Source organism: Pogona vitticeps, chromosome 2 (genome assembly GCF_051106095.1).
Source record: "Pogona vitticeps strain Pit_001003342236 chromosome 2, PviZW2.1, whole genome shotgun sequence".
NCBI lineage: Eukaryota > Metazoa > Chordata > Lepidosauria > Squamata > Agamidae > Pogona > Pogona vitticeps.
This window is the reverse complement of record NC_135784.1, coordinates 313,244,049-313,267,011: the sequence shown is the minus strand read 5'-3', so window position 1 is coordinate 313,267,011 and position 22,963 is coordinate 313,244,049. Positions and strand designations below refer to the sequence as shown.

Here is a 22,963-nt window from a genome sequence, read left to right as displayed (position 1 = left end):
TGTGTGTGTGTGGTGGTGGGGGGGGGTTAAGAGAGAGAGTTGAGGCCTCAAGGGCGCCTCCCCAGAGGATACCAGAGCTCTCGCCCCCCAACCCCCTCAAGACGCTCACCTGCAAGCGCTTCATGGCCTCCGAGTCCTGATCTGCTTTGACCTTGCAGGCCACCAGAAGCTGGGCCGTGGAGGCGGCCACCTGCTTGGCGGAGGAGATGAGCTTCTCCTCGCTGGCGTGGCCTTGGACCGCGGCGTTGGCCGCCTCACACAGGTTGTTGGTGGCGGCCGCCACCATCCGAGCCTGCCGGGCGGGAGAAAGGCAGGAAGGGAAGGAGAGGAAGGAGAGGGCTAGAGCCCAGGGCTGCAGCAAAAGCAGAGGCTCCCGACCCCACCCCCACCCCCCCCCGCGTGGGAGAAGGGAGCAGGGCTGGGGTGGGCGAAGCCATGAGGTGACCAGCCATGAGGAGGCCCGGCTGGCCGGCTCCCCCCTGCTCCTCAGGCCACCTTTTCAGGCCCCATTTGCCTCTCACCTCCCCCCCCCCACCTGGGATTCAGGTCTAGCTGAACTAACACAGGCCCGAGGGTTGTGGGAGGTTTCTAGGAATCATCTTCCCAGAGCCTGGGTGGGCTCGGTGGCAGAACAGACGGGTGTTTTTTTTTAAATTGGCCGCCGTGCAGGCCTGTGCTCTTTTGCACGAGGTGCCTCTTGCTGGGTGGGATCCATCTTCAGCCAAGCATCAACCAAGGGGGGGGCGGCGGGGGTGGGGGGGTGGGGGAAGCACAGCCTGGAAGAGATTTTCCCCACTCCCACCGCTTTGGGCCCTTCGATACTCACGGCTGAAATGAGGCCCTGGGACCACTGCCCGTCATCCAGCGCGTTCGCCGGGATGGCCCCCACCTGGGAAAAAGAGGAAGGGCCGTGAGGGAGGCCAAGGGGACTCCCTCGAGGTTGGGCCAGCTGCCTCCCCCCCAACCCCCCCCCTGCAGGACCCTAAAGACCCCACCACTCACCTTCCCTTGCGCCACCAGCTCCCTCTGGGCCGCCGAGGCTGCTTTGACCAGGGCGCTGGTGGCCGCGGCGATGGACTTGGCCGCCTCCAGAATCTGCTCCTCAAAGTTGAGGCTCTCGTCCGCCTGCTGCTTGGGGAGAGGTGCTGGATCAGTGGGGAGAGAGGGGCAAGAGAGAGGGGCTTGGGGGCCTCGAGGGGAGGGGGCGGCAGGGGTTCACGGTGCGTTTGTGTGTGTGTGGACGGGGGCCTCTTGGCACTGGGGCGTGATTCCAAAGCAAGACCCGCTATCCAACCTGCTCTCCCCCCCCGGATGCCTTGGTTGAACAGCTGGGAGCAGAGGCTGCTGCAACTGCGGGCAGGAAGGGGCTCTTTGCCCAGAGCTCAGAGAGGACCCAAAAATGAAAAACGGTTGGGAGGCAAATTCTGTCAAGTACGGCCCTTCCAGGAAATCCCTGGCTTGTTCGGTGATAATTTCCCCGTACAAAAAGCGAAGGAAGAAACCAGAGGAGTAGTTATCCTGGACTTGATTCTAACCAAAAGAGATGCCTTGGTGTAAAAAGTGGCAGCAAGAGGAGAACTCTGGGGGAAAGGGGTCACGTTCTGCTTGAGTTCGTGATTTCAAAGGAAACAAAAGCAGAGTGTCGCCATGTGTAGACGCTGGATTTTCGGAAAGCCAATTTTAATAAACTCAGAGCGATGACAGGTAAGGTCCCATGGCAGGACATCAGATGGGTGGGAGTTTCTTTAAAAAGAAATTCTAAAGGGACAAAAATTAACAATTCCAACAACAACAACAAAGGTGGGAGACAGCAAAAAAAGAAAAGCCCAGTGTGGCTTCATGAAAAGCTCAGAGAGGACCTGAAAACAAAAAAAGGACACATATAGGAAGTGGAAAGAAGGCCAGGCCACAAAAGAGGAGTACAGACAAGTACTGTAGCCAGGAATTGCAGGGATGCCCAAAAGCTCAGAGAGGACCTGAAAAGAGACAAGACCGCACCTCCTCCTTTTTCTTAAAAAGGACCAAAGCTGGCTGACATCAATAAAAGACAACATTTAAATGCTAGAAACAGAAGGTATACACAAATTTAAAAAGAATCAAATACCACACTAAAATGGTAAACAAAATCAACACCAAAAACATATTTAAAGTAATAAGGCACAAGAATCCATTTAAAAACCTCTGTCAGACAGCCAGACACCATCAGAAAGCCTGCCCAAAGAGAAAGGCCTTTGTCTGCTTGTGGAAGGACAGCCAAGTTGGGGGGGGGGAGGGGCAGCCCTTTCCTATGTCTTCCCCAAACGCACCTGGGAGGGTGGTGCAGCTGAGAGAAAGGCCTCCCTTTCCTTATAGGAAGTGGAAGGAAGGCCAGGACACAAAGGAGGAGTACAGAAAATTAACAAAGAATTTTGGGGATGGTGTTAAGGGAAGTCAAAAGCTGAGAATGAGCTGAGGTTATCAAGAGATGCTAAAAGCAACAACAACAAAAATCATTCCTTAGGCATGTACATAGAAAAGACCGAGAAAAGAAACAGTGGCTCAGCTACTCAATGGGGATGAGAAAATGATAACAGGCAAAGAAAAGGCAGAACTGCTCAATTCCTACTTCAGACCAGTCTTTTCTCAAAAGGCAGTCCAAGACTCTCCAAGCAAATGTGAAGTACAAAAGGAGGATTGCAGCTTGCGATTGATAAACAGCTAGTCAAGGAATGCCTTGCTACTTACTCTGAATGAGTTTAAATCTCCAAGACTGGATGAATTGCATCCAAGAGTATTGAAGAAACCGGCTGAAGAACTCTCAGAACCACTATCTTATTATTTTCTTGAAATCTTGGAGGACAGGTGAAGTGCTGGAGGTGCTGAAGATGACTGGAGGAGGGCAAACCTTATCCCTAACTTCAAAACGGGCAAAAAGGAGCAAGCAGAGAACTACAGGCTGGTCAGCCTGACATTAATCCCATGAAAAAGTTTGGAACAGAGTATAAAACAGTCACTCTGCAGACACCTTGAAAACAATGCAGTAAAAACTAGAAGCCAATATGAACTTGATCTCATTCTTTGATCTCATTCTTTGATTCAGATAACCTCTCTGGTAAACAGAGGGAATGCAGCAGGTGTAATATATCTTGACATTGCTGAATATAAGCCAACAATGTGTTGTGGTTGCAAAAAAAGCAAAATCTTTTTTTGGCTGCATTAATAGCCTCCAAATGGCATGAAGTACAAACTCCTCTCTATTCAGCACTAGCTAGGCCTCATCTTCAGTGTTGTGTCCAGTTCTGGATATTACATTTCAAGAAGTATATTGACAAACTGGAACAAGTTCAGAGAAAGGCAACAAGGATGATCAGAGAACTGGAAACCAAGCCCTAGAAGGAAAGAATAAAAGAACTGGGCATGTTTAGCTTTGAGCAAAGAAGACTGAGGGGAGATACATTAAGAGACAGAAAGGCCGTCATACGGCGGAAGGGCAGGATCTGTTCTGAATCACATCCCAGAGTGCAGGACACCTAATGATGTCCTCAAGCTAAAGGAAACCAGATTTCGACTGGATATCAGGAGAAACATCCTAACTGTTAGAGTGGAACGATGATGGGACCCATGACCTCCGGGGGAGGTGGTGGTGAGCGCTCCAGTGCAGGAGGCCTTCAAGAGGAAATCAGACAACCACCACCTGTCGGATCTGCTTTGATTTGGATTCCTGCCTTGAGCAGGGTTTGGACTCAGTGGCCTTACGGGCTGGTTCTAGGATTCTCTGATGGGAAGAAATGTCCTTTTGAACCAGCACGACAGGGTGTGCCTCAGGGCACACACGCACTACGTGGAAAGAGAGAGAGCAGGTGGGAGAGGTGAGCCGCCTCCCAGAAGCGCTCCCTGAACCCCCTCTGGCTGCTTCTTGCCACCTGTGGGAGGGCAGAGACACGGCAGGACCCCCCCCCCCCGCCGCACCCTCCTTCGGCCACTTTGTGTGGGCCAATGAGCAGGAGGAGGCCTGGCAAGCCTGGCGCCCAAGGCGAGCTGGGATGGGGGGGCGGGGAATGAGCCGGGGGGGCACCCGACCTTGGGCTTGGCCCGGGGCTGGAGCTGCTCCAGTTTCTTGGCGGCGGCCTCTATGGCTGCGGCTGCTCCCAGCAGCTCGTTCTCAGCGATGACTGTGGGGTCCTCGGGATCCACCCACTCGGTTCCTGGTGGAGGCAGGAGAGGAGAGAGGCCGTGAGGAGACCCTGCTCTTTTCCCCTCCCCTTGCTTTCCTCTTCACTCCCTTCCCCTCCCCTCTTCTTCCCACCCCACGTTCTTCTCTGCTCTGGCAAAGCAAGCACTTCGGCCAGTAACCCTGTGGACCCATAAACTTACTTACTTATTTATTTATTTATTTATTCATTTATTTATTCATTCATTCATTCATTCATTCATTCATTCATTCATTCTATTTATACCCCGCCTATCTGGTCGCTTTGACTACTCTAGGCGGCTTACAACATAAAAACATAACAAATATAAAGAAAAAAATTATAACACAATTAAATAATTCTGCAAGATGGGAAGCATTCAAAATAAATCAAATAGAGGGAGGAGGGAAGAGGGTCAGGTATTAACTGGAAGGAATAAATCCCATTCTGACGCCATGTCTGCAAGGCGTCTCCCCTGCAGCCCCCACCCCGCAAGGGCCGGCACATTTCTTCCGCTCTCAGCACCGGAACCCTGCAGCCTCCGTGTCCAAAGGCCAGCAGCTTGGGACGGGGAGAAGGACCAGGAGCCTCCACCTCCCCCACCCACCTTTCATGGCTTCGGCTGCCTGGATGAGCTCCGTCACGGAGCCAGCCACCCGCTTCGAATACGCCGCCAGCTGCTGCTTCAGTTCGTGGCTTGGCTTCTGGAGGACCTGGGCCAGAGGAGGAGGAGGAGGAGGAGGAGGAGGAGGAAGAACTGAGTGCCCAGTCAAGGCTCACACAGACGCCTAAGGCACCCGACCTGGGAGCAGGCTGGAGGAAGCAGGAAAAGAGGCTGCTGGCCCTCTGAATCCGGTGGGAAGAAAGGCCTGCCCTGCCCGCCAGGAAGGCTCCAGCGAGAACCCCCAGCAGGAGAGCCAGACGGGATCAGGCAAGGAAGTCAAGGACGGACTGCCTGCAGCAGAGCGGAGTGGGGGAGGAGGGCCCCGGAGTGGGGCCAAGAGGCACTTGAGGGGGGCTGCTGGGTGGGGGCAATGCAAGGAGCGCGTGGCTGGAGGGTCCTGCCCCAGCCTGGGGGTGGCTGGGGGCCTCCAAAGCCATCTGCTCCAGATGCAGGGCGGGTGCCAAGGCCTGGCAGCCCCCTTGCCAACACCTGTGGGCCTCCCACTCGGGCCAGGGCCAGGGCTGGGGCGAGCCCCCCCCCCGAGCAACAAGCCCACTTGGCTCCCCCAGTCAACAGCTGTTGGGAGCCCAGTCTCTCCCCACTCCAGCCCGAGGGCCTTGGGGGTCTCAGCATGCTGGGACCCCCTCCCTTCCCCTCCCCTGGGAATCCCCTGCAAAACAAAGGCCAGGCACCCAGTTAGTCAGTCACACTGCAGCTGGGGATTTGGGGAGGGGGGATGCTGGGTCTCCAGCGTTCACACGCAAGGGCATCTCAGACCCTGGCAGGACACTCTCCGGGCTGGGACGGCCTGCGATGTCCTTCCATGCCCCTAACAGACTTTGCCAGCCCAGGCTGCAGCAGCCTGGGCTTGCTCCTGAAAGCCGACCCCACTCCCTGCTCTCTGGCCGGCTGCCTCCCCGCCTTCCTTGGCGTGCACACACGGCATGACAGCTGGCACACACTGGCACGCATGCACCACACGCCATACTCACCGGCTGCCCGCCAGAGGGGGGAGGGAAAGAAGAAGAGACGGGTGAGAGAGGAAACTCAGGCCTGCCTGGGGGGGGGGCAGGAGCGGGGGTGGGTGGGGGGTATGCTGCGCAAATCTGGGGCACCCACCCAAGGGACCCGGGCCAGTGGGGCCGGACGGACACTTACCACCAGCACGTGCTCCAGGAGCTCCAGGTAGCCGCTGGCACACTCCTGGCCGAAGCGCAGAGCCCGATGCCGGACCTCCCCGCTCACTTCCGGGTGGTAGGCGGCCTCCTGGAAAGGACAGCTGTGAGGCGGAGGAGGAGCAGGCGCTCCCGCCAAGACCCTTCCGCCCCAGGGGTGAGGGAGGGCCAGGGGCCCCCTCCGAGAGCCTTGGGAGCAGGCCAGGCCCCTGGCCCAGCGACCCGCCGGAGCCCTTTCTAGCTGCTGGCCGCTCCTGGTCCTGGCCAGGAGGCCCCAGCAAGGGGCCACGGGCCTGCTCTCCCCCCCCCACAAAGAAAAGGTCTTGGCATGAAGACCCCTCCAGGCAGCCTCTGCGTGCCGTCCAACCCTTCCAGCGCAGGGGTCCCTCCCAGTCCCTCCATCTTCCCCCACGGAGGGCAATTCCACGTGACCCAAATCTTAACCGAGGGGGCAGCAGTGCCTTGGAAGCCGAAGGGTTACAGGAATAACCTGCTGGAGCTCCCACACCCGCCTCCACCTGCCGCCTACCCCTCCTCCAGGACTCCCACCTTGCAAGCGCGCAGCATGTCAGCGATGGCACGGCGGCTCAAGTTGGCCGTGGCGATCACATCTTCCTGGCGGCAGGAGTTGCCGGCGGCCACCGCCTTGGCCGTGGCCATGGTGATGCCCTTGGTCATGCGGATGAAGTCCTCTGGGGTGGAGGTCTTGGCCGGAGGAACCTGGGAGCAGAACACCTGAGGGGAACCCACAGCTGGGGTCAGGCCAGAGGCAGAGAGGGGTGGGACAAAGGGGCGCCCGCCCCCCCCCACCGGCCACGGCCACGGCGGCACTCACGGCAAGCTCCTGGCGGATGTGCTCAATCGTGGCCTCCAGGGCGCGAGTCCCTTTGGTGGCTTCGTCCTCCACGGCCTTGACCGTCTTCAGCAGCGACGTGACATTGGTGACCATCACCTGGAAAGCGAGGGGCCGCAGGGCAGCTCAGCCTCGGGCCAGAGGTGGGGCCGGATTCCTGGCGTTCCCTCCCCCACCCGCCAGACCCGGCCTGCAGCCCCACACCCCCCACACCCTGAGGGCTGACCTTCGCAGAATTCTTCAGCTGGTAGACAGTCGGGTCGTCGGAAGACTTGCCCGCGGCGGCCTTCGTGGCGCTGATCAGATCACCGAGGGCTTTGGCCACGTCCTTCACCGCGTTGATGAGAACCACCTGGGGCACCAAGGGGAGGGGGGATGGGAGTCAAGCTGAGCGGCCCCGAGAGACGAGCCCAAGGCGGCTGCAGGGGCCACGGGCAGCCACGCCATCCTCACCTGAGTCTCGGGGTCCTCGGAGCCCAAGCTGGCCGCCCCCAGCTTCACCACGTCCGCCAGGCGGGTGATGGTGGCGACCGAGGACTGCGCCGCCTGGGCCAGCTTCTCCTGGCTGGCGGTGGCGTTCTGCACCAGCACCTTGGTGTCCTCCACGAGGGCCTTGGCCGTCTTCAGGATCCCCTCCCTGGCAAGGAGCGGGGTGGGGGGGTGGAGGGGGGAGAAGGGAAGTCAGGCAGACGGGCAACGGGTGGGAGCAGGCAAGGCGCTCCAGGCCCACTGAGGGGGCCTCATGGGGGACCCCTCGCCCACCCCACGGTCGGCACCTGTGGTCAGCAAAGGTCTCGGCATTCTCTCGGTTGAGGGTCCCAGCCGTGGCAAACATGATGGTGGTGTCCAGGTCGGCAATGATGCCGGAGACGGCACTGGCTGCTGTGATGCAGGCCTGGGTGCCCCGGTTGCCTGCCTGCAGGGCTGCAAGGACATGAGACACCTGGAGGGGGGAAGACAACAGGGGGGAGCAGGGGGAGCGGGGGGGGGGGAGGAGAGGGACAGTCATCTTTCGCTTCCTGCAGGCCATCTCCCCATCAGAGTGCCTGAGACAGGGCGAAGAGCAGAATCCCAGGGCCCCAGGAAGAGGTTGCTGCTGCTGCTGCTGCTGCTCTGGAAGAAGGGACTTCTGTTGCCTCCCCTCCCCTCCGCTCGCTTGCCTCCCCCCCCGGGTACCTTCTCGGAGACTCGGCGGGCACACTCGATCAGCTCCTTCTTGGTGTAGGCGTCACTCGGCGTGCACTGCAGCGCCCCGGCCTTGGTCACCAGGGCCGCGCAGCCGTGGCCGAGCTCCTGCACACGGTGCTTGATGTGGGAGCCAATCTGGAAGGGGTGGGTGGGGGTGGGTGGGAAGGCAAGAATGAAGCCGCTGCCCGGGTGGGCTGGTCTCTCCCCCAGAACCGCTCTCGATGGGCTATGCCCCAACCGCACGCCCCCCCTTGTTGGGGCTGTGCTGCCCTGAAGAAGGCTCCTTCTCTGCGGCCGAGGCTGCCCCGAGGGAGAGAAAGAGGTCCCCAAGCGGCCCCCGCTCCCTCCTCCTCCCGGCAGAAGGCCAAGGGGGGGGCAGCGGAGGCTCCTGCTCTTCATCCCCCAACCCCAGGACCAGACCCCTCATAGGAAATTTCACACACCCCTTCACCCGGCCCATCTCACCTCCTCGTTCTCTGCCGTCATGGCGGCCGGCTTGGCCTGCAGGGCCAGCTGCTCGTAGTCGCTGGTCAGCTGGTTGGCCAACGTGCCCAGCTCGTCTGGGTTGGTGGTGGATTTGGTGACCTGCCAAGCGGGACAGAAGGAGCCGTCAAACCAGCAGGGGTGTGTGTGTGTGTGTGTGTGTCGGGAGCCCCCGAGGGGAGCAGCCCCTTCGAGTTAAGGGGGAAAGGCAGCTGGGCTGAGGCCCAGGAAACAGCGGAAGGGGGTTGGCGCTGCCCCCCATTCCTGTGGAGAGGAGCCTTGACCCATCTCTTCCCCCACCCCTCCCCGCACAACGCAGCCCGGGCCCCCTCACCATCTCCTGGACAGTGACCGCGATGGCCTTGGCCGTCTTCACCATGGTGGTCTGGTAATCGACGAAGGAGCCGTCCGGCTCTCCCATGGGGCCCTCGTCCAGCTGCAGGGGGGGGAAGAGCGGAGCACCCTCAGCAGGCCAGGCGGAAGGACTGCCCCTGCCCGCTTCCTCCCCCCCTCCGGCACACCCAGGAGGCGCCCAGCGGGCTAGCAAGGGCGCCTCGGCATTCTGCCATGCCACCACCCGCCGACCGGCGCGGCCCTCCCCTTCCCGAGCAGGGTGGGCGCTGCTGTTCTCGGCCGCCGCGGGCCCGTAAGAGGTGGCCGTGGTTCCACAGGGATCCCTTGCGCCGGCCCAGTCGCCTCCTCTCTTCCCCTGCTGCTCCTGAGCCGGACGCGGTGCCTGCTCTGCCCAAAACGGGGATCAGCGGAAGCTCTCCCTTCTGCCCACTCTCGTGACTGCTGTCACTGAGGGTCACCCTCCGCCCCCCTGCCCCCTTGGTCATGCACGGCCTATGGATCCCAGCCAAAGCCTGGAAGAGCCACTGCGAGGGGATGGAGGGGCCAAGGCCGGCCCTTTGCCACTACAGGCTAGAGCGGGGCGACAGCACCACAAAGCCAAACCCTGGCCAGAGAGGATTCCTTTTGTTTGTCTCAAATATTTTTACCCCACTCTTCTCCTTGAAAAGGACCCCGAATGGCTGGCATCCTATGGAAAGTCAGTCTTTAAGGCTAACAAGATACAGCTGCCCTTTTCCGCTCTGATCCGTGGTGACCTCTCGGGGCTCCCGAGTCTGGCCACCGACTGTTCTGTCTTGTGGTGCTTCAGACGATCCCGGGAAGAAAAACGGGGCCATGCCTCCCCCCCACCACCACCTGGAGCCTGCAGGTGGGGGCCAAGCCTCTCCCTGTTCCCTCCCCAGGCCCCTGGCCCCCTGGCATCGGGCGCTGGGCCAGGGGGCGCTCACAGAGGCTGAGGTCCCCCAGCCCTCCCCCCATGGCTGTCGAGTGCCCCACAAGTGCCTGAAGGGGAGCCTCCCTCTTGCCTCACCTGGTTGATGGCTTGCGTGATGGAGTCCACCATTCCGCCCACGACGCCCGCGGCACTCGCCGCCTCGTTCAAGGTGGCCGTGAGGTCCTCGACTGCCTCCTTCATCATCTGTACGGCCTCGTCCAGGGCTTCCTGCGTGTGCGGCGCTTGCTGTGAAGGAAAGGGAGGGGGGCAACTGTGTGTCACCCTTAGGGAAGAAGCACCAGCAGAACCAGACTCCCCACCCCCGGAGGAGGGTTGGCCTGGGAAGACACGGGGGGGGGGGGAGATGCTTCTTGCGGCCCCAACCCCACTCTGAGCTAAGAAGAGGGGCAATACTTTGGCAGGCGCTCCAGGATCGGGGCTGGGGCCGGGGCCACAGCCAGGTCCCTATAAGAGGAGGCGCTGCCTTGACCCACGGTGCCCACCTTGGGGTTCCCGCCGGCCTCCTTGGCCGTGTAGAGCATCTGGAGGGCGGACTCGGCCAGCGTCTTGGTCTGGTCCAGCAGGTTCATCTGTTGCTGGTGGTTCAGCATCTTGGAGGCAGCGCCCACGGAGGCCAGCACCAGGGGCTCAAAGTACTGGGCCAGCTGGGAGACCTGGGAGAGAGCAGGGGAGGGGAGGGGAGGGGAGGGAGGAAGGGAGACTCAGCCCCTGCACAGGGTTGGGAGGGCGGCTCTCCAGCGGAGGAGCTACTGGCGCCCCATCCCCACAGCCACCCCTCTGTGCAAAGACAGGCGGCATCACCATCCTTCCTCCCCCCACCCCACCACCTCCAAGATGCCGTCCTCCTGGGAAGGCCTTTTGCTTGGCATGGAGCCCCACTGAAGAAGCTAGGGGGGCCGAGGGCCCTGCAGAAGGCAGGAGCAAGCCCTCCCCCCCGGGCTGCTGAGACGCAACACCCCCGGTTCACTTGCCCGCCCCCACAAGGGGAGCCAGCGAACCCCTCCAGCACAGGTTGGTGGCGGCCCCACTGAATGGGCCCCACAGGCAGTGGGGCAGCTGCCGAGGCTTGCTCACAGGCTCCACTGCCTGCCTGGCAGACCTGTCCCCCCCCCCCGTGGGTTTGCCAGCCTGGGCCCTCTCGTCAAGACCCCAAATAGGAGGGATTCCCTTGCGGGCACACGGGAATGTCCGAAAGGCCCCACAAGCGGGTCGGACCACAGCTGGCTCCCCTGGCCCCATATTCTGTCCCCAGAGCGGCCCCTCCCTCTCGGGCTCCCCAGCAGCCGGCGCGGATCGGAGGCTGTGGCAATCAGGGACCTCTCTGGGGAAGAGCCGAGGGCCACCCCAGGCGCGCGCGCGCGCGCGCGCGCACACACACACACACACACACACACACACACACTGGGCCTCCTGCCCAGCCTGACTGCCAACCTGGCGGGTTGGGTTGGCTTCCCTCCTGAACGCCCGCCCGCCCGCCCGGCCTCATCCCCTCTTAGACCCCCTGACCTTGTGGCCCAGCTGGGAAGCCTCGGCACGCGCGGCCCCAGCCACAGGCTCAATGAGGTGACTGATCTCCTGGACTGCCGTCAGCATCTGGTTGTGTAAGGCCTGGTGAGAGAAGGCGGTGGGGGTGGGGTTGGGTCCCTCGTGAAAAGGCCCGGGGAAAGGGCCAGCAGCCCCCTCCTCCTGGGGCTGCCATGGCTGAGGGAGTGGGTGCCCCCCTGGGGCCCAGCCCTGCCCCACTCTGCCGCAACGGGAGTTGCCACGCGCTGGGCAGCGCTCCTTCTGCCCCCTGAGCCCTCCGAGGCAGGCCCTCTTCCCTTTCTTCTCCCAACTTGGGGGGCAGACCACAGTGCCCTCCCTCTTCCCCAGAGCCGACATCAAGCCCTTCCGCACGGGCCGCCCTGCGTACCTCCTGGGAGATGCCCTCCCGGGGAGCCAGCTGCTGGCTGATGGCGGCGAGCGAGGCTTGGTCCACGTCCCGGATGCACTTGCTCAGCACCTCAATGGCCTCGTCACATTCCCGCTGGCCGGGAGCCTTGTCCCTGGAGAAATGGCCACAGGCACCCGGTCGGCATGGCTGCCCACGCCAGCCACGCCCAGCAGCAGCCACAGGGTCCACTACCCACAGAAACTGAGCCTAGGCCCTGCCTGGTGCCTCTTTCCCCCCCCCAGCCCACCCCCTCCAGTCCTGGCGGCCGAAAGCCACCCAGAGAGGGAGAGATCCGCGGGGGCGTTCTGGAGCCGGGGCCAAACAGGGACAGGACCCACAAGCAGGGTCTTCTGCTTCCAGAGATGCTCTGCATGCCTCTAGGCGAGACTCCAGGAAGCAGCCCCCCTCCCTCCCCCCCCCAACTGGGTCTCCTAGGGCTCCGAAGGGCCAGGGCGCTCACCTCATGTTGGTGATGAGCTTCTTGATGGAGTCGGAGACGGTGCGTGAATGTCCCGCCAGCACGGACCACTTGGGCGGGTCCTTTGGGTTGACGGCCAGCGAACGGGCGGTCTGGATGAGGCCGGCAGAGCTCTCCAGCATGGTCTTGGCCGAGGAGACGATGGGCTCCATTGCTCTGCGGCCCTGCAGGAAGAGGGAAGCGTGAGGGTGGCCAAGGATTCCCCCACCCACCCGCCCGCCCGCCCCTTGACGAAGGCGGCAGGCTGCTCTCTCCGTGTCCTCCCCCAGCGTGAACTCAGCGCTCGGGAGCCAGCTTGCAGAGGTTTGGGGGTGCCCGCCTGCCCCCAAAAGAGAGTTACCTCCGGGCTGATCTGCGCCGGGATGGTGGCAAACTCAGGGTTGGAGGCAAAGGCCGCCAGGTTGTCCACGGCCTCGATCAGGGGCATGGTGGCTTCGCGGCAGCGCTCACGGTTCTCTGGGGTGAAGGCCCCGTCCAGGGCCTGGAGGGAGGAGAGAGACGTGCCCGAAGCCGGCTGGTGATGCCCCCCCCCATATGAAGAACGCTGCTGCCACTCACCGCCCCCCCATGCCCCCCCCGCGCCCCCCGCCAAAAATCTCTGATGACAGTGAATTTGATCTAAACGTTTAAAGGACAAAAGATTGATAACGGGAAGGAATCAAGAATAAACTCTCCTCCTCTTTTACTCACAGAAGCAGAAACGATGAGGCTCTCAACGTGGCGGTTGAAAGAAAACTGAAAGGGCAGAGCCTTGGCGCCAAGGTACTTATACGAGGGGGGGAGGGGGCCTTATTCTAAGGTGTTTTTTGCTACTGCGGAAGCTCTAGAACTTTCTGAGGAGGCTCCGCGCAGGTGCGGATCACCCAGGGTGGGATTCACAGAGGCCACAAAGAAGAAGAATCACCACAGTATTCAGAGAGTTGGCCAATGGAGAGAATTAGCCTTGGGACCCCCGGGCTACCCCCCCCCCCCCCAAAATCATATTCCCATAAACATGAACTTTTGCAAAAATGTGATGTCCAGTCACCCTGAGCAACGCCGAAGGACAGTGGCCCTCTCTGTGCTTGTGGCTGAAAAGGCAGACGGGGCCGCCTGCGCTCCCTTGGCCGGGCTGGGCCCCCCCAGAGGCCTTCCAGCCCGCAGCCCCTGCCATGAAGGGGAGATGAGCCTCCCCCCAGAGGGAGGGCCAGCGCCCTGGGCCACGTCCCGGCCCCCACCGTCTCTCAAGCCCTGGAGGTGCGCTGGGGGTCTCTCGCCACGTCCCGACGGGGCACGCAGGCCTGCCTGGGCAAGGGGGCCCCTACACGTGCGGGGCAGGTACCTTGATGGTCTTGACGAGGTTGGCGGTGTTGTTGGCCACCTCCTTGGCCGACTGGACAAACTGGCGCTTGGCGACGGGGTTGGCGGTGCGGGAGGAGGCCAGGCGGCAGGTGTTGCAGAGGGCGGAGGTGTGCTTGGCCACAATGGTGGCGGCCGAGAGGACCTGCGGCAGGCAGAGGCCAGAGATGCTTCCTCTAGACGCCTGCTCCTCCCCAGCCCCAGGACAGGCGCCGCCGAACTGCCTCCTGTCTCTCTCGGCCCTCCCCCCCCGACTCGCCCAGCTGGACTCTCCGTTGCCCCATGGGCTGCCCAGCGACCCCTCCCACCCCCTCCAGCGTCCATCCCCTTCCCTCCCCGGGGCATCTTGCTCAGAGGGGGAGGCTGGCCTGCCCTGGAAGAACGGCCTCCCAGCCATTCTGCAACCCCCTCCCCCCCACACGAGACACCCCGAGACACCCCCCACCCCCCCTCTCCTCACCTGGGCCTGGGTGCAGGCTGGGTCGATCAGGTTCTGGCAGGCCATCTGGATGGCTTGGTTGGCCCTGGCAAACTGGGTGGGGTCCACCAGGCCGTGCTGCCCCGCTTGGCTGTTTGGGTCAGAGACCCCGACCAAGTAGGCTGCCTGGAGGGGGGGTGCAAGGGGAGAACCGTGAGCAGGGCAGGGCAGAAGCTGCCCCCCCTTTCCAGTGTGTGTCGGAAGGAGGGGGCTGGGCCCCTCCTGCCTCCCCCGAAGATGGCTCGAACCGGGCTGCAGGCTCTCCTCCCTACCTGGGCGGCAGCTTCTGTGAAGCCGCAGAGGGCTTTGGAGGCAGTGCCGATGGACTCGCCAAACTCAGGCAGCCGGCTGTTCTTGGCGTTCTGCGAAATGCCAGCCATGGCCTCCCCCAGGATCTGCGGGGGGGGGGGGGGGAAGAGAAAGGAAGCGTCCAGCAGCAGGAGCGGCAGGACCAGGGATAGGCCAGTGGGTGGAAGAGCGTCCCCCAGGGAAACAATTCAGGAGCCCCCCCCCGAGTGGGTGGCCCCGCATTAGCCCCCTCCCACCTAGGCACCTCCCCTTCCCCCCGCCCTCTCCCCCCGCACCCACCTTGGAGTTCTCCATGACGCTGTCCAGGCAGCTGAAGTAGGACATGTCGTTCACGGCCTGGGTGGGATTCTCCAGCAGCTCTCGCACCGTCTGTGGCGGGGGTGGTGGTGGTGGTGGAGAAAGTCCTGTGAGACCCTTCTGCTGCCGCTCTCCGGCCCCTACTTCCAGGTCCCCCCCCCCGGGTCCCCCGAGCCTTGCCAGGCCACTCACCTCCAGCTCTCGCAAGGCGTTGTCGCACTCCTTCTGCCCGGGGGCCTGCTGGGTGCACGTGGTGATCAGCTGGTTGATGCTGTCGGTCACGGCTCTGCAGAGACCCAGCGCGGGGCGGGGGGCAAGGCGGCGGAGTTAGACAGTCCGTCAGCCCCTCTTGGTGGCCCTTAGGGCTCCTGCAGGCCTTGGCCAGGCCCAGGGGGGCGGCTGGGCTCCCAGAAGCCCCCCCCATGCCCCTTCCTCCACCCCATGCCCTGCGGGCCTACCGGGCGGCGGCCGCCAGCTGGTTCTTGAGGTTGGGAGCCGCGGAGTCGGCCGAGAGGGCCTTGGCCGCCAGCAGCAGCTTGCTGGACGACATGGAGATGCTCTTCAGGTTCGACACCACCTGGGCCTGGGCCTCCTTGGACTGGGTGGGGGAGGAAAAGGGGGGGGTTCACACAGCCCTTGGCCACCCTGGAACCTGGCACTCCCCTCCGCGACGTGCCCCCCGCCCCCCTGTTCTTCTGCCCCCCCCCCAGCCCTCAGGCGCTCCCGCCCCAAAGTCTGGCTCTCTCTGTCGAGACGGGGCCTGCCCATGGAGCCCAGCCGCCAGCCAGAGGGGGCGCCTCTGGCCCCAGAGACCACCGGACTCCCCCAGAGTGGGATGGAGGCCCCCCCCCGGGAGCCACCTGGCGGCAGTTTGGCCAACAAGGCTCTTGGGCAAAGAAGAGAGAAGGTGGGCCAGATCCGAGAAGGCCCACCGGCCCCCGGTTTCCATGGCAGCCTCCCACTGGCCCCACCGGACGGCTGTTCTCTCCCTCCCTCTGGCCCCTCAATCCCCCACACCCTCCAAACCACCCCTTCTCGCCCCCTGGACGGTCCAGGCCCCAGCAGGGCGGGTCCTAGTCCAAGGCAGGCCAGGGAGCCCTTGGTCCCTCTTCCTGGAAACGGCCCGGCCCCACGCCCACTGGGCCCCCTCCTGCCCCATGGCCCCCTCCCCGAGGTGTCCAGAAGCCCTGGGGCCTCTGCTGTCCAAGCAGACCCCTCCCCCCCACCCCTCCCCCACCGTCCCCAAGCCGCTCTTACTGGGGACTGTCCGGCCATCTCCACTCCGGCCTGCAGGAACTCGTTGAAGTCCTGGCCAAACTTGCCCGAGGCCCGGGCCAGATCCTGCGGGGTGCCCCGCGAGGCCTGCACCATCTCACTGGCCGACTGGTTGAGGCCGGCGGCGGCCTGGTTCAGGTGACCCTGCACCTCCTGGAAGTTCTTGCCGCTTGATGGGAACTAAGAGGGCGGGGGAGGGGGGGGAAGCAAGGGTCAGCCCTGGACCGGCAAGGCTCAGGAACGCACCGGGCACTCTTTGGACGGCACGGAGCGTGGCCGCCGGGGTGGGGTGGGGGCTTCGTCAACAGGCCGCCTGGCCTTCCAAGCTCCCCGCGGGCCCTCCAGATCCCTTCGCTCCAACCCTCTCCATCCAAGGGTACAGAGCCCCCCCACCCCCCCACCCCCTGTGCCCTGAACCCATTGCGCAGCCCTGGGCAGGCGCAGGGGCACCAAGAGCACCGCCTCCGGGGGCCCACGTCCCAGCCATGCACACAAAGGCAGGTCTAAGCCGGGAGCCTCCCCCTCCGCAAAGGCCACGACGCCCACAGTCCCAGGCGGCCACTCGAGAACTGGAGACGGGCTGGCGCTCCGGAGGCAGCGATGCCCCCCCCCAGCCGCAGAAAGGGGGTGAGGCAAGGAGGGCCGGCTTCTCCTGAAAGAGAGCCTGGGTCGAGGTGGGCTCCCTCAAGAGCGCCAAGCGGGGGCTGCTGCACAATCAGGTGCCAGACATTCATGGCTTCCCCCCCCCAACCCTGCAACACTCTGCTATGGCTGAGCAGGAACTCGGGGGGGGGGAGCAGAGCTCAGGAGAACCGGAGGGGTGGGGTGGGTTGGGGTGGGGCTGGCAGCTCCCTCTGCCACCCAGGAGGTGGTGTCGAGGCTCACACAGGGAACGGGCCCCGGGACTGAACCTCTATGGGCGGGGGTCCCACGGGGAGCCCCTCCAAGCGCTCCTCTCCAACCCTCACTTCTCACCCCCCAGAAAACATCCTCCCCCCCCCCCCACATACACACACACATGCTGAGAGAGAAAGGAGACTCACCGAGTCAGCCAGGAGCCGCTTGCTGGCCTCGCCCACGGTGCGGATGGCGGCGTCCACGTCCCGTTGCCCAGGGAGGCAGCTCACGCAGCGGTTCAGGGCTTGAGAGACGGCCTTGGCCACCTGCCACGGGACCCCAGAGAGGGTCAGCGCCCCCATCCCTTCGGGGGAGGGAGGGAGGGAAGGATCCTTCGGCCCTGCTTGGTGCCACGCTGGGAACGTCCTGGGGGTGATGGTGGTGGTGCCCGGTTCCTAGGCAAGGCCGGGCCGGGCCAGCTTTCTCGGGGGGGGGCGGCGGCAGGGGGAGGAGGGCTCACCTGGGCCAGGCGCTGCTGGCTCTCGGGATCGCCGGGCTTGGCGACGGCCTTGCGGGCCTCCTCGATGAGGTTGCCGGCCTTGTCCATCACGTCGCCCGCGCACTCCAGCATGGCGGCCTGCACCTGGGGATCGTCCGAGTTGGCGGCCACGCCCCGGGCTGCCTGGCTGAGGGAACGGAGGGCGTGCGCCACGTCCCGAGCGGCAATCCCTGGGAGTCGGGCAGGGGGCAAAGCAGAGAGAAAGGGAGCCCTCAAGGCCGGCGAGGTGAGGGCAGCCTCTGCCCCCTCCACCCTCGGCCAGGGAAGCCTGGCTTCTGTTCCCAAATCCACCCAAGGACGGCCACAGAAGGAAGTCCCAAGAGGAACCGGGGGGGCAGGGGGGGGAAAAGCAAACCCCGCCACTCCCTATAGCTCAGCGGCTCACCGCTGCCAGCGCCAGCTGCTCCGGATCCAGGCCCACCACCTGCCGGGTCGCTAGGACCGCCTCCTCAGGTAGCGATCTGGCGACTGATGGCTCGTGGGCCCACAGAAAGGGCTCTGCGTGCCAGCTGCGGCACCTGTGCCATAGGTTCTCGCCATTGCTGACCTAGGGGGACGGGGTGGGGGTGGGGAGCAGGGCTCCCTCCCTCCCCCCCTCCCTCCCATGTCCTGCCTGTGGGAAAGCCCAGGGACCCACCTGTGTAGTTCTCGTTGCCCTGCGCGATCTCTCCCAGGAGCTGAGCGATGGCTGAGCTGACGGCTTTGGTGCTGTTTCCCAGATCATGGGCGCATTTCTCCATCTGCAGCACAGACCGGGGGGGGGGGAGCCTGCTCAGCACGGAGGGACCCTCACACCTCCTGCTGGCTTGTGGCAAGCCCCCTGCCAAACGCTCCCCAACGGGGCTCCTGCCTCTGCCCCGAGCCCCCCTCCCCACTCCTTTGCCCCCTCCCCGACTCCCTGCTCACCGTCTCCCCAGGAAGAGGCTTCAGCTTTCGTTCCCGGGCGGCTGCCTTGGCTTCCTGCAGGTCTCTCTCCAGGCTCTGCACTAGGCTGAGGGCAGAATCAATCTCCAGGGGCCCACAGGCCTCTTGAGCCTGCCACAAAACGACAAAGCATCACCCGGGCCAGCCAGAGGCCCCGCAGCCGGTGGAACTCACTGCCACCAGAAGTGCCAATGAAAGGGCCACCGGTGGCTTTGACGGCTTTACGGCCAGGGTGGGCAAACTGGCTTGCAAGAGGGAGGAGGGGAGGGTGACCTGCAACTAGAACCCCTCCCCTTCAGAGATTACAGGTCTACCTGGAGACACCTGCAGCCGTGGCACAACAGGAGGGGAACATGGGTGGCCCTTCCTTCTGCCCGGCCAAGGGGCAGAAGGTCCCACAGCTCCAGAGCAGCAGTGTCACTGGGCTCCCGCAGGGCCCCGCCCCAGTCCCCACCCTCACTCACCTTCTGGGCTGCGGTGCGGAGCTCTGCCAGCGCCCCGGCCAGGTTCTTGGCACACTGGCTGAGCTGCATGGCCGAGGCCTGGTCCACGATGGTGGGCACGGTGGCCTTGGCAGCTGCCACCATCTTCCCACCAGGCTGCGGGGCAGAAAGAGGGGAGCCTTGAGGAGCTGGGCTGGCCACCTGCCTGGCCTCCAGTTGCTTTGCATGCGTGTTTGTACACGCACACACACAAACAAACGCGACCCCTGCCACGCCCGCGCCCAGGACCGCTCACCTGCAGGAAGTTCTGGCTGGCCGCAATGAGGGAGAGCTGGGCGCTGGGGCTGTCTGGCTGGGACTGGCTCCCTCGCACGCCTTGCACCAGCATCGGGATCTGCTCGGCCACCACCTGCAGCAGCGGGAGGCAGAGTCAGGGAGGGAACAGGCAGGGGGCCTTCGGGCATCAGCCCAGCCGCTGTAGCTGGCCCACCGCTCCCACCCTCGCCCAGCAGGGCTGCTGGAAAGGCTGATGGCCGGCTGGCCCCTGCCCTCTTGAGAAAGGGGGCGTTTTGACCCGACCAACCCCCCCACTCTCTGTGAGCCTCTCCCTCCCTCCCTCCCCCCCTCCTACGCACCTTGCAGCTCTGCACCAGTTGCTGGTGGGCAGACGGGTTCTTGCTGGCCGCGGTGGCGTGCTGGGCGGCCGCGATGGCTTGCGTGGCGGCGGCGGCGGCCAGCTTGGCAGCATGCTGGGGTGAGAGAGAGCCGGGTGGGGGGGCACTGTGAGGTCAGTGGAAGAGCCCGAAAAGGGGACCAGGGAGGCCTCAGCTCCCCCCCAACACACATTCAAGGCCGCCCCAGGGGATCCCAGCCCAGCGCTGACCTCCAGCCTGTGGACCAGCTTCTTCTTGATGGCATTCTGGGCGGCTGCGTTGGTGGCCATCCGGAGCCCTTCGGCCGCCTCCCGCAGACGCTGCTGCTGCTCCTCGCTGTCCGGGTGCGCTGCAGCTCCCTGGTGGACGGGGAGCAGGTGTGGAGGATCAGGGCCTGCCTTCTGCCCCTCCCCCTCTCCCTGGTGTGCCCTGCTCAGACCTGAGACCGGGCAGGGGATAAAACCCCTCCACGCTGGACAGGGGAGGAATAGCTTCTGCCGTGTGTGTGTCTGCGTGTGTGTGTGTGTGTGTGTGTGTGTATGCGTGTGGGGGGGGTCACCTGGCCGATGGCAACAGGGCTTGTGGGGCTGGGGGTGGCGCCCACCTCCAGTCTCAAGGGAAAGGCACACACAGACAGCAACCCAGTGCATGCACACTGGGAGCCTCCTTTCCTTTCCCACGGCAGCGTTTGGACAGGATGGGATCCCAGGTGCTTAGACCACTGCGCGCCAAGGACCCGGAAGCCCAGAGCAGCCAGCCTGGCCCAGCAACCAGCCCCCCCGGCCTCCCCCACCCCCCCGGCCTCCCCCAGCTCCAGGCTCCCCCTCCCCGTCCGGGGCCAGACCTTGGCTGCCTCCACCATCTTGGCCGTGGCATCTGCCAGGATTTTGGCTGCGCTCAGGAGCTTCCGCGAGTTCTCCAGGTCAGTCTCTCCTTCCGCGTCAGCCTTGATGGCGTTCACCAAGTCAGAGGTCGCCTGAGCCAAGATTCGGGCCTGGCGCACCATCTCGCCTGGGGGGGCGGGGCGGGGCGGGGCGGAGAAGAAGGGAGGAAAGGAAGGGAGACGAGGACCGAGCGTGAGCGCTCCGGACGGATCCTGAGGCACCCTCAACCAGCCCTTCTGGAACCAGAGACCTTCCACGAGCCTGCTCTCAGCCACCCCCCACCCTGCATCCTCTGAGGGTGGCCTCCCCTCCCCTCGCTCAGGGGGGGCTGTGGCGTGGGCCTCCCCCTCAACCCAAACCCACCTGCATCCCCCATGGAGCTGAAAATGTTCTCCGTCACATTGAGAATGGTGTCGGTGGCCTGGTCGTAGCGGCCGATGGGCTGCCCCCCAGTGGCATGCCGCTTGATGTGCTCCAGCAGGTCGTTGAGGGCCTGGGTCACCGCCGTGGCGGCCACCCCTACGTGCTTCAGCAGCTGCTCGTCCGCAGTGGCCGCCTGAGAGGCCTCCACGCAGCCCTCCACAGATTTGGCCACCAGCTTCCCGGCCTCCACCAGCTGCTCCTGGCACACGGGGGAGCTGATGGTGGGAGCCACCACCTGCCGAGGAAGAGGGGAAGGCACCGCTCAAAGGGGGAGGATTTCTCACACCGCCAGGCGAGCCCCCAGCTCCTGCTGCCGCCACGAGATCGGGCAGCTGCCCACAGCAGGCCGGCCGGGTGCCTCGGGGCTCAGCAAAGCGCGGTTCCACAGGGGCCTGCAGCTCCAGCCCCCCCCCCTGCGCGCCTGGCCTGTGTCTCACACGCGAGGCCAGCCTGCTCTGCCAAGGCCCCAGGGCTTGTGGCCACTCACCTTGGTGCACGCCACCAGCTGTGAAGTGGACAAGGCACACTGCGTGGCCGCCGCGATCACCTGGGTCTGCAGCGTGGTGTCCTCTGTCTTCTGGGCCACGTTCTTGGCCTTCAAGACCAAGGCGGCCGCTGCGCTGGCCACCGCTTTGGCCAGCTGCATCAGCATGTCCTGCGGGGGCAGGGGGTGGTGGTGGAGGGGGGAGAGTCAGGAGGTGGAGGATCTGCTTACTCTGCTGCTCATGAAACTTTCAGCAGGGAAACCTGAGCCCGCTCGGCGGCACCCCGTGGATCCCTGCCTCCCCTCCCTGCTAGCCACAGCCCTGGGCATGCCTGCTTCCCCGATGGGCTTCCCCTGCTCCAAAGGGCTGTGGCAGAGGCGCCTCTGCCCCTCCTTGCCTGCCGGCCAGGCCTCCCGAAAACCACCCTCCCACCCCCCCTTCCACCCACCCCTCCCACCCCCTTCTGTGCCAGCACCAGCTCTCCAGCCTGAATCACCAGCCTGGAGATTGCAGCCTTCGAAGCCCGTCACCAAGCCCAAGCCCCTGCCACCGACCAATGCAGCTTGATTGGGGGGGGGGGGGGAAGAGACGTGGCCTGAGGAGGGGGAGGGCTATGCTGCTGTGGCTCTTGCTGCTGCTGCTGCTGGTGGTGGTGGGCCTGGGGCTTCAGCTTCTGCCAGAGAGCAACCCATAAGGTCCTGAGCAGACACTCGGGGGTGGGGGGGGGAGATGGGGCTGGCCTGTGCCCCAAGAGTTCTCCCCAAGGAAGGAGGGGGTCGTGAGGGCAAGCTGGGTGGGCACTGAGGAAGTGAGAGGAGCCTCTGGGAGAGACACACCGGCTTGGCCAGCACCCTCCCGGTGCTCTCTAAGCCCCCCCCCCGCCAAGCTGGATCTGCTTAGAGCTTTGTTCATGGCGGCAGGGGGGGGGAGAATCGGTGTGCAAGGAGGAAGGGCCGCACCAGATGCTGCAGCAGAGGGAGCCCAGCAGGAGCCCGGCTGGAGAAGGGAAGCCCTCTGCCCTTCCTGTTCTGCTCCAGGGTCAGCAAACCCCCCCAATGGGAAGCCAAGAAGAGGAAGTGAGAGGGGGGGAGGCAGGGGGGAGGGCAGCACAGGGCCCGTTACCGTCTTTGGGTCAGGGGCGGAGAGGGTCCGGGGGCGCTGGCTCTCTGCCATCTGCACGTGAACCGGCAACACAAAAGAGGTTACAGGGCCCAAGGCTCCGCCCTCCCCCCCGCCAGTCCCACGCTGAGGTGTGGCTCCATGGGCCCCGGGCCCCACTTCGGCCCCTCTTCCCCCACCCCTGCTCCTCTTGAGGAGGAGCCCTCTCCAGAGTCCCAGCTCCGGCCCTGGGGGGCCTAGCGAGCCATGGCCAACCACGGCACTCACCTGGAAATGGGGGTCAGTGTCGCTCTCCCCAATCTGCTGCAGCAACTCCCCACTGGTCTGCCCCACGGCACCGGCGGCTTGCAGGAGATTCTGCCGGGGCTGGACGGAAGCCGTTCGAGGTTAGCACCCGCGTCCGAGACCCCTCTGGGCCCACCAGGGCCCTCCGTTCCTACCTGCTACCCCCTCCCCCCTTGCCTTCCTCCCTAGAGACGGTTCCTCCCACCCGTGGCCCCCATGCCAGCAGCCGCCTCTCCTTCGGCTGCCCCTCCTGCTCCTCCCTTGTGCAGCATTTGGCCCCTGCCAGCAAAAGCACACCTCCCTCGGTGCTCAGCTCAGGGTCCCCTTGAGGCCCCCCTGAGCCACCTGAGCTCCATGGGGAGACAAAGGGGGCAGGAGGGGACTGACCGCATGCAGGGAAAT

The 22,963-nt window shown here is 64.1% G+C and overlaps 2 protein-coding genes across 4 annotated transcripts in view; one reads left to right on the top strand and one right to left on the bottom strand.

Annotated features, from left to right (window-relative positions):
- Window positions 1-22,963, top strand: part of CREB3 (cAMP responsive element binding protein 3) — a 196,803-nt gene that overhangs the window by 136,561 nt on the left and 37,279 nt on the right. The window lies entirely within an intron of this gene.
- Window positions 1-22,963, bottom strand: part of TLN1 (talin 1) — a 50,395-nt gene that overhangs the window by 1,633 nt on the left and 25,799 nt on the right. For 2 of the 3 annotated variants that reach the window (XM_072993120.2, XM_072993119.2), the window contains exons 16-55: window positions 22,544-22,642; window positions 22,280-22,330; window positions 21,160-21,327; window positions 20,613-20,907; window positions 20,210-20,376; window positions 19,596-19,724; window positions 19,348-19,461; window positions 19,008-19,121; window positions 18,734-18,868; window positions 18,252-18,380; window positions 17,983-18,085; window positions 17,307-17,515; window positions 16,993-17,112; window positions 15,932-16,129; window positions 15,133-15,272; window positions 14,867-14,960; window positions 14,657-14,746; window positions 14,341-14,463; window positions 14,051-14,194; window positions 13,574-13,735; window positions 12,593-12,733; window positions 12,235-12,416; window positions 11,754-11,886; window positions 11,348-11,449; window positions 10,324-10,494; window positions 9,917-10,066; window positions 8,867-8,968; window positions 8,515-8,634; window positions 8,038-8,184; window positions 7,638-7,804; window positions 7,315-7,498; window positions 7,088-7,213; window positions 6,844-6,960; window positions 6,558-6,743; window positions 5,992-6,099; window positions 4,777-4,882; window positions 4,060-4,184; window positions 1,003-1,128; window positions 827-889; window positions 110-292 (exon numbers count right to left, since the gene is read on the bottom strand). In XM_072993120.2, the coding sequence (XP_072849221.2) occupies window positions 110-292; window positions 827-889; window positions 1,003-1,128; window positions 4,060-4,184; window positions 4,777-4,882; window positions 5,992-6,099; window positions 6,558-6,743; window positions 6,844-6,960; window positions 7,088-7,213; window positions 7,315-7,498; window positions 7,638-7,804; window positions 8,038-8,184; window positions 8,515-8,634; window positions 8,867-8,968; window positions 9,917-10,066; window positions 10,324-10,494; window positions 11,348-11,449; window positions 11,754-11,886; window positions 12,235-12,416; window positions 12,593-12,733; window positions 13,574-13,735; window positions 14,051-14,194; window positions 14,341-14,463; window positions 14,657-14,746; window positions 14,867-14,960; window positions 15,133-15,272; window positions 15,932-16,129; window positions 16,993-17,112; window positions 17,307-17,515; window positions 17,983-18,085; window positions 18,252-18,380; window positions 18,734-18,868; window positions 19,008-19,121; window positions 19,348-19,461; window positions 19,596-19,724; window positions 20,210-20,376; window positions 20,613-20,907; window positions 21,160-21,327; window positions 22,280-22,330; window positions 22,544-22,642 (5,523 nt within the window). The remainder of the gene's footprint in view (window positions 1-109; window positions 293-826; window positions 890-1,002; window positions 1,129-4,059; window positions 4,185-4,776; window positions 4,883-5,991; window positions 6,100-6,557; window positions 6,744-6,843; window positions 6,961-7,087; window positions 7,214-7,314; window positions 7,499-7,637; window positions 7,805-8,037; window positions 8,185-8,514; window positions 8,635-8,866; window positions 8,969-9,916; window positions 10,067-10,323; window positions 10,495-11,347; window positions 11,450-11,753; window positions 11,887-12,234; window positions 12,417-12,592; window positions 12,734-13,573; window positions 13,736-14,050; window positions 14,195-14,340; window positions 14,464-14,656; window positions 14,747-14,866; window positions 14,961-15,132; window positions 15,273-15,931; window positions 16,130-16,992; window positions 17,113-17,306; window positions 17,516-17,982; window positions 18,086-18,251; window positions 18,381-18,733; window positions 18,869-19,007; window positions 19,122-19,347; window positions 19,462-19,595; window positions 19,725-20,209; window positions 20,377-20,612; window positions 20,908-21,159; window positions 21,328-22,279; window positions 22,331-22,543; window positions 22,643-22,963) is intronic. The other variant, XM_078384205.1, reaches the window with a different exon arrangement.